The following is a 9,683-nucleotide window of genomic DNA, read 5'->3' on the forward strand; positions in this document are numbered from 1 at the left end:
ATATACACATATATATATATATACACATATATACACTTTTTTTTCCAATTTAACAAAATTATTTATTAATTAGGCTTTATTTCAAAATTGAGATAACTATTACTATTGTATTAATAATAGTAATACAATAACACATTTTATTACTTGTTATTTTAATAAACTTATAAAAGGGTAGAGATCATTAAAAATGAATGTCCATTGCTGTGTATGTCTAACAGTATTGATGGATCAATGTTTAAAGTGTAAACATTATTTATTTTTACTATGAGTAATATTAACTATCTACTCTCCCACTAAACCTGAAACTTCTCTCTAAACCATATTTGGAGAGAGTTTTTTGATTAGGTGATTCAACTTGTATATTTTTAAGGGATTACACAGAAAAAGAACTAAACCAGTATGAGTCAGGAACTCTACCCTAAAGCTGTTATTACTGTGACAGTATGATGAAGAGGTACATACTTCTACATAACTGTCTTTTGGGTAGATTAGTATATTCTTTCCTGTTATTTTAAATCTCAGAACCCAAATAAAAACAAGCACATCTACTCCCTATACAGTTGGGGCAGAACAATCTCTAAACTCATCCACTAGACTTTCAATCACTAGGATTCTTTAACAGAAACCTTCAAAGTAGCTCCTTGGTGAGAAAGGCCTTAAACCTCAGAGATAAAGAGCAACAGTTAGCATTTACAGGAGCTTTATAATAAATTCCTGAGACAGGAGCTTTATAATAAATTCCTGAAAGGCAGATGTCATAATCCCCACTCAACAGAAAAGGAAATAGAAGCTCAGAAAAGTCAAGTAATTTGTCCAAGAGTACAGGTTGGTAGGTGTAGATCTGGGATTCAAAACCAGAAAGAGGTAAATGAAGCTTTCAGTCCACTATCTGTTAGAAAACATGGATGTGGAAAATGTCACTGACTGATCAAATGATTGCCAAAGGGAATTAAAACCTGGGACATATGTGGGAAAGATTAGCCAGATCTTATTGGCTCTAAATCTTGTAATTTTTCCTTTCCCAAGTCTCCAATGCATTCCCTTATGTATCTTTCGGGAATAATGAATGTATAGCAATAGGGACAAGAAGCTTCCTTCCATAATTCCAGAATTTTCAAGTTCTCCTCTTTCCTACCTAAATGCCAATATTCTGACAAGTCTCCTACCAGCAGAAAACTATCTCAGTAAACTGGACATCGTGTATCATGGAAACCTTAGAATTTAGACCGACAATCTAGGCAGGTACTGCCACCTTGTGGTTAGGGACCCTCACTGCTAGTTCATCTCAGGCTGGGCCAAGAATAAAAATCTGCCCCTAAACCAAGGAAAGAGATTGATTTCATATTTTGTACATTCAGTGTTACTGTGAGACTACCCATCTTTTAAGATGATCTCTAAATAGAGATGGTGACAAATGTATTCAGTCCATAAATGTTTACTAAGTTTTTTACTATGCACAAGGAACTGTACTAAGAATTAGGGATATAGTGGTTGGAAAAAAATACAGTTCTTGCGCTCTTGGAGCTTATAGACTAAGGGAGGTCACAGATATGAAGATAAAAGTTACAAATTGACAAGCGCTATAAAAATAACTGCAAGATGCTATAAGAAATTTTAAAAAAAGATGCTATAAGAGAGTATATTTGGAAAAATGAAATTGATTGAAGGTCAAGAAAGATCTCTTTAAGAAGTGAAGATTGAGGGGGAAATTACACAGGAGAAACCGAGTATGGGAGAGTTCCTTAAAGACTTTTCTTATAAAAAGGCCCAAAAACACAAAAAGACTTTGTGGGCTCCAAAAAACTGAAAGAAGAATAGTATCAGATAAGCGGAAAGAAGGTAAGAAGGGTCCAAATCATGCAGGAACCTAAGGGCATGTTAACAATTTGGGTTTTACACTAAATGCACTGGATAGCCACTGAAAGATTTTGAGGAGGCTAATATGATTTTATTTACCTTTGAAGATCATTCTGGCTGCTGTGTAAGACTAGCTTAAACGACAGGCAGGGATAGAAGAATGGAGAATAGTTTGCAAGCTATTGAAATGGACCAGGTAAGAGAGGGTGGAGCTTGGTCTAAAGTGGTGGAAGTGGAGGACAGAGTGAATGGAGTTAAGGGACATTTTAGAGGTAGAAACGGCAGGACTGGGTGATGAACTGAATGAGGTCAATGAAGCTTTTCAGTCCACTATCTGTTAGAAAACATGGATGTGGAAAATGTCACTGACTGATCAAATGATTGCCAAAGGGAATTAAAACCTGGGACATGTGTGGAAAAGATTAGACAGACAGTATAGCGTCATAACCAGAGGGGATCCCAGAGGGAACCTAATTCACTTTTTATTTAAATTTTTAAAAAATATATAATATATAGATATGTCATCATCAAGGATATTTTTAAAAAGGAAAAACCACCCATAATACTCTGGTAGAGAGTCATAATCAACACTTTGATGTCTACTACTCTCCATCTTTATACACACAAACACCTGTGGTTTTGTTACACACATTCAATCCTTTATTCAACATTCTCTGAACATACACTGTCTGCTGTGTGCTAAGCCCTGTGCACTGACAGTACATCAATTAAGACAAAGTTCCTGTCTTCATGAAGTTTACATTCTATAAGGGACAGATATAACAAATTAAACAAAGACTATACTTTCATACAGTGGTAAATTCTTTGACTAGAAGGGATAGAAAGTGATGAGGCTTACAAAAAGGACCTCTTCAGATTAGAGTTCTGAGGAGATAACATCTGAGCAGAGATTTGAAGTGAGGAGTGAGCCATGTGAAGATCTAGGGAAAAAGCATTCTAGAGGGAAAGAAAATAGCAAATTGTCAGTACCATGAAATGGTAAAGGCCCTGGCATGTTCTAGGAAAATTAAGAAGAAACTTGGAATCACACCTCTATGCATAGTTTTATAGAATGTTTTTCTAGGTACCATATCAAGAACGTTTCCCTATGCCAAGGAAAATTATGCCTGCTTTTGCATGTAGTTTTGAAAGAACATAGGCATACCCATCCATTTACCTATTTATCTAGAGTTGTTTTCATGTTACAACGGCAGGGTTGAGTAGTTTCTTTGTGCAAATCCCAAAATATTAACTATTTGGCTCTTTAAGAAAAAGTTTGCTGACCCCTGGTCTATGCCATTCTATATTCTTATAAAACACCATGTTAATAGCTACTTAGTATTCTACTTAAATGCCTCACAGGACTTTGCTAATTTCTAACAACTCAACAGCAAACCTTTTTGTAAAGAGCACAGCCTGGCCCTAGCTGGTTTGGCTCAGTGGATAGAGCATCAGCCTGTGGACTGAAAGATCCTGGGTTCAATTTTGGTCAAGGACACATGCTTGGGTTGCGGGCTCGATCCGCAGTAGGAGACATGCAGGAGGTAGCCAATCAATGATTCTCATCACTGATGTTTCTCTCTCTCTCTCTGTCTCTCCCTTCCTCTCTGAAGTCAATAAAAAAAATAAAAATAAAGAGCACAGCCTCTGCAATCCAAGTTGGAGGCCAGAGCAGCCTAGTGAAGGATGGGTATGGAAGAAGGTGTTACCTTGCCTGTGAGGTGCAGGTGCCGACACAGAGCTGTCTGCCAGGCACAGATCCAATGGGGATCCTCCAAGTCACGATAGCAGTAATAAAGTAAAACCTCTCCTTCATCACTGCCCTCACCACTGTAAAAAGAAAACCACAGAGAAGGGGCATCTGAATCACTGGCCTAAGTTTATAAAGTATAAACAGGCAGCGTCGCAGGGAAGGCCCAGGTGGAGCAATTCATGCCTGCCTTTGTACCCACTATTGTTCTCCTAAAATGAGAAGCAACTCCTGTCTGTCTGTATTTGCTCTAAAGAAGACCATATCTGTACTTTATAGCTAAGTAAACTGAAGTCAATTCCTTCCAGGTGAGACAACTACAAGTGACAATCAGGACTCAAAACACCAGATTTCTGACACTAGAACCCATACCCTTTCTATTGCACTGTGCTGTCTTATACTAACTTGTGGGATCTGGGCAGGTCACTTATCATTTCTGAGCCTTGATTTCCTCATCTGTAAAACTGGAGAAATGAAATAGGCTGCATTTCCCAAAAGTGTGCTTTGAGAAATCCTGTAATAAAGAACATTTTAAACTAGTGCTTCCCCAACGTATTTGTCTTTAGTACCTCTTTTCAATACCTGATAGCATCCTCCACAATAATGTTGCACAGATATATTTTAAAGAATGCTATAGTGGATGATAATTAAGGTCCCGTCCAGCTCTGGAGTCTAAATCTCTCTTCAATACCCTCATCATATTTCAGCTTCCTCCAAAGCCTTTTCTCTAGTTCAGAGCCTATCTATTTTCTTTTCTCTGAACTCCTGTAACAACTGATCTGAACCATACAGGTACAATTTAACTAATAATTATATAGCCCGTCTCATATCATCTGCTAATTGTTTCATGCCCTTTTCTTTGTTTTTCTAACTAGAAAGCAAATTCCTTGAAGTGCAGGGCCATATCTAAACGAGAAAGCCACATTTATATAGCACTTTATAGTTCACAAGTGCTTGTACCACCATCATTTTATAGAGCTCATACAGCAATACTGTATGGTAGGCAGGGCAGACATTATTCCAATTTTAAAAGCGAGGAAATGAAGGCACAACAAATTTTAGCAACTTGCTCAAGTCTGACTCCAAATTCAATTCTCTTCCTTTCTCCTTTTCTTTCTGATAAACAAGGTGAATTTTACTAGTGATAAAATAATATCAGATTTGAACATTTTCTATTCACCAAATTCAGGAATTGCTTAAAACCAGAAATCCGTCCTCTAGAATTCTGTAGTGTAATTTGGTAAGTTTTTCAAAGGCAGAGTCTAAACCTCTTAATCCTATGCCTCAGTTCTAAAAGTTAACATCCTTTCTAAAGCATATTCAGCTCAGAAAGCCACATTTGGTAACAAAAAACCTTTTTAAGCTCTGATATTATTCAGGGAAGAGGAATCATTAACGTTTCTGGGTCTTCCTATTCTCTTTGAAAATAATATAATTTTCTGTTCTTTACTTCTCCCTAAAGATAAGATGCAGAATGGCTTTCAAGAAACCTGGCAACATTACCAGCTATGTGGGTACCTGCTACTGCATTGACTATAATCTTCTATTACACACAGTACATGTTTGTCACCCTTGCTTAGGCCTGTAGAGAAATTCTGTGCCTTTAAGATCTTGCCATTTTAATGGTATCTCACTGTGGCTGAAAAAACATTTTTTAAATTAAACCAAAAGTACAGAATGAAATTCTTACCTTATCAGCTCATCAGGGCTAAAGCAACTAATGTCAGGGAGCCAAGCAGACACGTCATGGTTTTGAGTAAGGCACTCTTTCGGTGGGTTCCTTTTGTCGGCAGACTTAAGGCTCTTTGAGGTGCTCGATGCCACAGCGAGCTGCCTCAAAACAGAAGCAGTCTGGTGCCAAACCTCATCAGCGTGCTGTGCTGCCACATGTCTGTGGATGCCAGTGGGGCCCGTGAACAGCTGCTGACAGCATTTCCACCGTATTTCTTTGCATTTATAAGACGGTGCTGGAACTTCTTTGGTTTTGACAAAAAGGGCAAATGCCTGCAATTACATTTCAAATTGTCACTGTGAAATAACCTTAGGTTTGAGGCTAATGGAAGCCTCAGTGAAATTTCTTCTATTATCTTTCCACAGGGGTTTCCAGTTTGTATCCTACTATTCGGTAGAAGAACATAGAAGAGTAACAGTTTTATTAGTAAGCTTTACATCAGCTGGATCAGATCAGAAGTTTCAGATAGCAGTTGCCCTACTGCCTGTCTATTCTCCCTATGACTTGGTCTCCTGGGTTTCCTCCCATAACCCTGGGTGGAGAAAGGAATCCAGCCCATCTGTCTAGGATCTATACCCCACCGCACGTGTTCCAGAGCCACACCTTGCCTATGATTCTCCTTTGCCTGGCACTGAATTAAGATCACTGGTAATGGTGCTGACCAGACCTTACTTTGAGCATGGCAACAGCCTACTGTCTCACTATCTCTCCACTCCCTGGAGGACAACCTTCATGAGCTACTTCCAGATCTACCTGCATTAAATATACACACATGATCCTGAAACATCAACAGCGATTTTAGCAATTTTACCTTTTTCTTTGCAAATGAATATTTCTTCTTTGTATTGACATCTAGCTCTGCTTTAAGACTGCTACTGGGATTGATAATACTTGTGTCTTTCAAATCCAAGTCTGAAAATCTTAAAAGACAGGCCTCCAGGTCATCTCCTTGGTCTGGTGAAGTCGAAGAAGGCATCTGGTTTGGTTGTAGCAGTGGGACAGATTCCTTTCAGTTAACTATCTTCTAGGAAGTGAGCAAGGGAGAAACAACATTGTCCAAGTCTTTGATTCCTACTTGAAGTAAACTTGTAGTTAATCAATCATGCAAATGAGCATGGGCCTAGTAGCCCAAGCTATCCATTCATTCACTCATTCATTCAATAAATAGTATTTATTTAGCAGGCATTGTTCTAGATACTGAGGATCTAGCAGTGAATGCAAAAGAAAGTCTCTACTTTCTTAGAGTTTTCATTCCAATGGGGAGAGACAGAAGGTAAGCAAATAACTTTATTTTTTTAAAAGTCAGATGGTAAAAGAGGCTATGAAGACAAATAAACAGAGTAAGGAGCCAGGGTGATGGAGGGGATCTTTTTTTATTTTTTTTTAAAGTCAGATGGTAAAAGAGGCTATGAAGACAAACAGAGTAAGGAGCCAGGGTGATGGAGGGGATCTTTAAAATACAGAGGGTAGTGCTCGCTTCGGCAGCACATATACTAAAATTGGAACGATACAGAGAAGATTAGCATGGCCCCTGCACAAGGATGACACGCAAATTCGTGAAGCGTTCCATATTTATTAAAAAAAAAAAATACAGAGGGTAGGTAAAGTCTGAGGCAGTAGCATTTGAGCAAAAACCTGAATTAGAGGGCAAGCCATGCAAACTTAACGGTAAGTTGATGCCAAAAAAGCACCGATACAACAAAGCTGTGTGCTAATAACTTCAATTATAAACACTTTGTTCTTTTCTTGTCCCCTATATGTTTAAGCTATGCAAATTCCCTTTCTTAGAAGAAATAACTACCAAGAGAAAACTATTTTAGTGAGCCAGAAGAAATATACAAATTGCTACTGTGGCCAAATCTTGTCAAAATGGACACACTACAACCAACATACTGCATTCTTTCTTTTATAAAGCAAATGTTACAGGTAACAAAGAGGCAACATGAAACACTGGGAAAGCCATTGGCTTTGGATCATGGTGTAGCTGAGTGCAAGTATGTGAACCTGGGCAAGATATTAAACTTCTCTGAGTTCTAATTCCCTAATTTCTAAAATTCGATGACAGCATCTACCTTGCAGGGACGTAGTGAGGACTGGAAAGAAATATGTAATCCTTAATTCCCCTACCAACCTAGGCTCATTTCAGACAACACTCTCCCTCATATAACCTTCTCTGGCTACAACGGGCTTTGCCTAGTTCCACAAATACTCATGCCCTTCCCTGCCTTCCAGTCTCCACACATACCTTACCCACCACCCCAAAATGACCTCCCCTCACTCTAAATCCTTTTCAGCTTTTGCCTTTAGACATTCTTAACTATTCTATGCCCGGCACACAGAATAGTGTTGCGGATGCCAGTCTTAATGAAAACAATTACTATCTCTGCTCTTTTGAAGCTTATGTTCTAGTAAGAGAAGAGAGACACTAAATAAGTAAACACATTTAAAAATATGAAACTGTCAGTGAGAAGAGCTGCTGCTTCTCAATTTCCTTTGCTGGGGATTCTCCTTACCCTCCGTCCCGAACTTTAAATGTTGAATCGCTTTATCTACACTCGCCCTCTAGGTGATCTCATCTAGTCCCAAGAATTTAAAAACGAAATTTCCTGAGAATAACTGTGATAATACATGTGAAACTAGATTGGTCATTAGTTGGGAATTGCTGAAGCTGATTGTTAAAATACATGGGGGTTCTTAATTTTCTCAAATATTGTGTAAATATTTGAAAAAGGTAAGCAATCATAAATAAAGGGAAATGTATGTTTAGAATACTATACACTAACTGACCCCAGATTTATATCTCCAGGCTGGGCCTCTCTCCTGAACTCCAAATCCACACATCCAACTGTCTACTGGATAGCTTCAGCGGGAAGGCTAACAGGTTGTTCAAAACCAAACGCTTGTTTCCCCCCAGTCTTCCTTGCTTGCATAAACGACATTTCTAGTCTTTCTGTTATTCAGAGAAAAAAATCTTTGGGCTTCTTCTTGACTCCTTATTCTTTCACACTATCTCGCAGCCCCTCCGAAAATCCTCCCAACTTTGTTTCTGAAATACAATCAGATCAGATCACTTTACACCACTTTCACTACCAACCCCATTCAGGCCACCGTCGTTTCTTGAGTGAATTATTGAAGGAGACTAACTGGCCTCCTCATGTAAGAGCCAGAAAGGCAAGTATTAAAAAACTAGTCAGACCAGTCTCCAAAGGCTTCTCAACTTGCTCAGATAAACTCCAAAGTCCTTGCAACGCCCTTCCCACCACGTCTCTCCTCTCCTTTTACTACTGTCCGCTGGCTCGCTGCCTCTGATTGCATTGTTTGTCCATTGCCGGTGGGTCACCAACACCAGGAAAGCAGGGCTTTTCCTTTGTTCACCTCTGCATCCTCAGCATCTGGAACACTGCCTGGCACACAGGAGGCGCTGAATGTCAGCAAATACAATACGCGAAATAAAAGTGACTGAGTAGCCAGAGAAGGCTTCCCCAAGGACCTGATGCTTGCGCTGAAACCTAAAGTGACAAGCAGCCATCCATGCAGAGTTAGCAGCAGGGATCTGCAGGCAAAGGAAAGAGAATCACTTCCTAAAGTGGGAACAAGCTTGGCTTATGGGAGGTTCGGGAAGAAAGTCCGAGTGGCTGGAGCACAGAGATGAGAGAGGAAGTAATGATACGGAGTTTGCAGAGGCAAGTCACAGGCGAGCTGTAAACAAGGGAGTGAGGCGGCCTGAGTCTAGATTTGTTTTGAAAGTAGAGCCGACAGGGTCTACAGATGCATTGTTATGTAGGAAGTAAAGGAAAAGGAGGACCCAGGAATGACTCCTACCAACGTTTTTGGATTAAGCAATCGGATGAATGGTGCCATTTATCAAGATGGCGCGCCGGGCAAGGCCCCATCTCTCCGTCCGGCTTTCCCGAGGAGGCAAAGGCCCGGAAGTGGCAGTTCTGTGGGCACGTACCTGCCTGTCCTGATCCTTTCGCAGGTCTTTCTTCATTGAACAGTCACCGCCTAAAAATTAACACGGCTCACCACCCAGGCTCCCGCAGGCCCCGCCCGGAGTTTACGTAGCAAGGGCCGCCGGCGACGTCCACCCGCACCGGAAGTCTTTGGGACTTTTAGCGGAAGGGACGCCGGGAAACCAGAGAGCCCGCCCCCGCGCCGAGAGAGGGTCTGAAATTGAGGTGGGGGCTACAGCGTCCCTCCCGGACCGCCCGCCTCCTAGCGTGGCTCGCAGCCCCAGGCTGTGGCTGGCTGAAGAGGTGTCGCTATCTCCTGGCCCCGGAAGGACTTAGAGCGAATGGCGGGAGAGGGGAGCCGCTAGAGGAAGCGCGAGGGGACGGTTGCGTG

General features: G+C 40.6%; 2 protein-coding genes across 5 annotated transcripts in view; one reads left to right on the forward strand and one right to left on the reverse strand.

Moving 5' to 3' along the window:
* TMOD1 (tropomodulin 1) overlaps positions 1-8,255 on the forward strand; it is an 83,774-nt gene extending 75,519 nt beyond the window's left edge. The window contains exon 12 of the transcript XR_001362944.1: positions 8,146-8,255. The gene's annotated coding sequence lies outside the window, so the exon portion shown is untranslated. The remainder of the gene's footprint in view (positions 1-8,145) is intronic.
* The window catches only part of TSTD2 (thiosulfate sulfurtransferase (rhodanese)-like domain containing 2), a 17,739-nt gene that overhangs the window by 6,576 nt on the left and 1,480 nt on the right, over positions 1-9,683 (reverse strand). Inside the window, exons 1-4 of one of the 4 annotated variants that reach the window (XM_005870634.2) lie at positions 9,295-9,677; positions 6,151-6,363; positions 5,298-5,611; positions 3,567-3,687 (exon numbers count right to left, since the gene is read on the reverse strand). In XM_005870634.2, coding sequence (XP_005870696.1) covers positions 3,567-3,687; positions 5,298-5,611; positions 6,151-6,315 — 600 coding nt within the window. In that variant the 5' untranslated portion in view covers positions 6,316-6,363; positions 9,295-9,677. Of the gene's footprint in view, positions 1-3,566; positions 3,688-5,297; positions 5,612-6,150; positions 6,364-9,161; positions 9,273-9,294; positions 9,678-9,683 lie in introns of those variants that run through there. The other 3 variants (XM_014543201.1, XM_014543200.1, XM_014543202.1) reach the window with 3 other exon arrangements.

This window comes from Myotis brandtii, unplaced genomic scaffold (assembly GCF_000412655.1).
Source record: "Myotis brandtii unplaced genomic scaffold, ASM41265v1 scaffold320, whole genome shotgun sequence".
Lineage (NCBI taxonomy): Eukaryota > Metazoa > Chordata > Mammalia > Chiroptera > Vespertilionidae > Myotis > Myotis brandtii.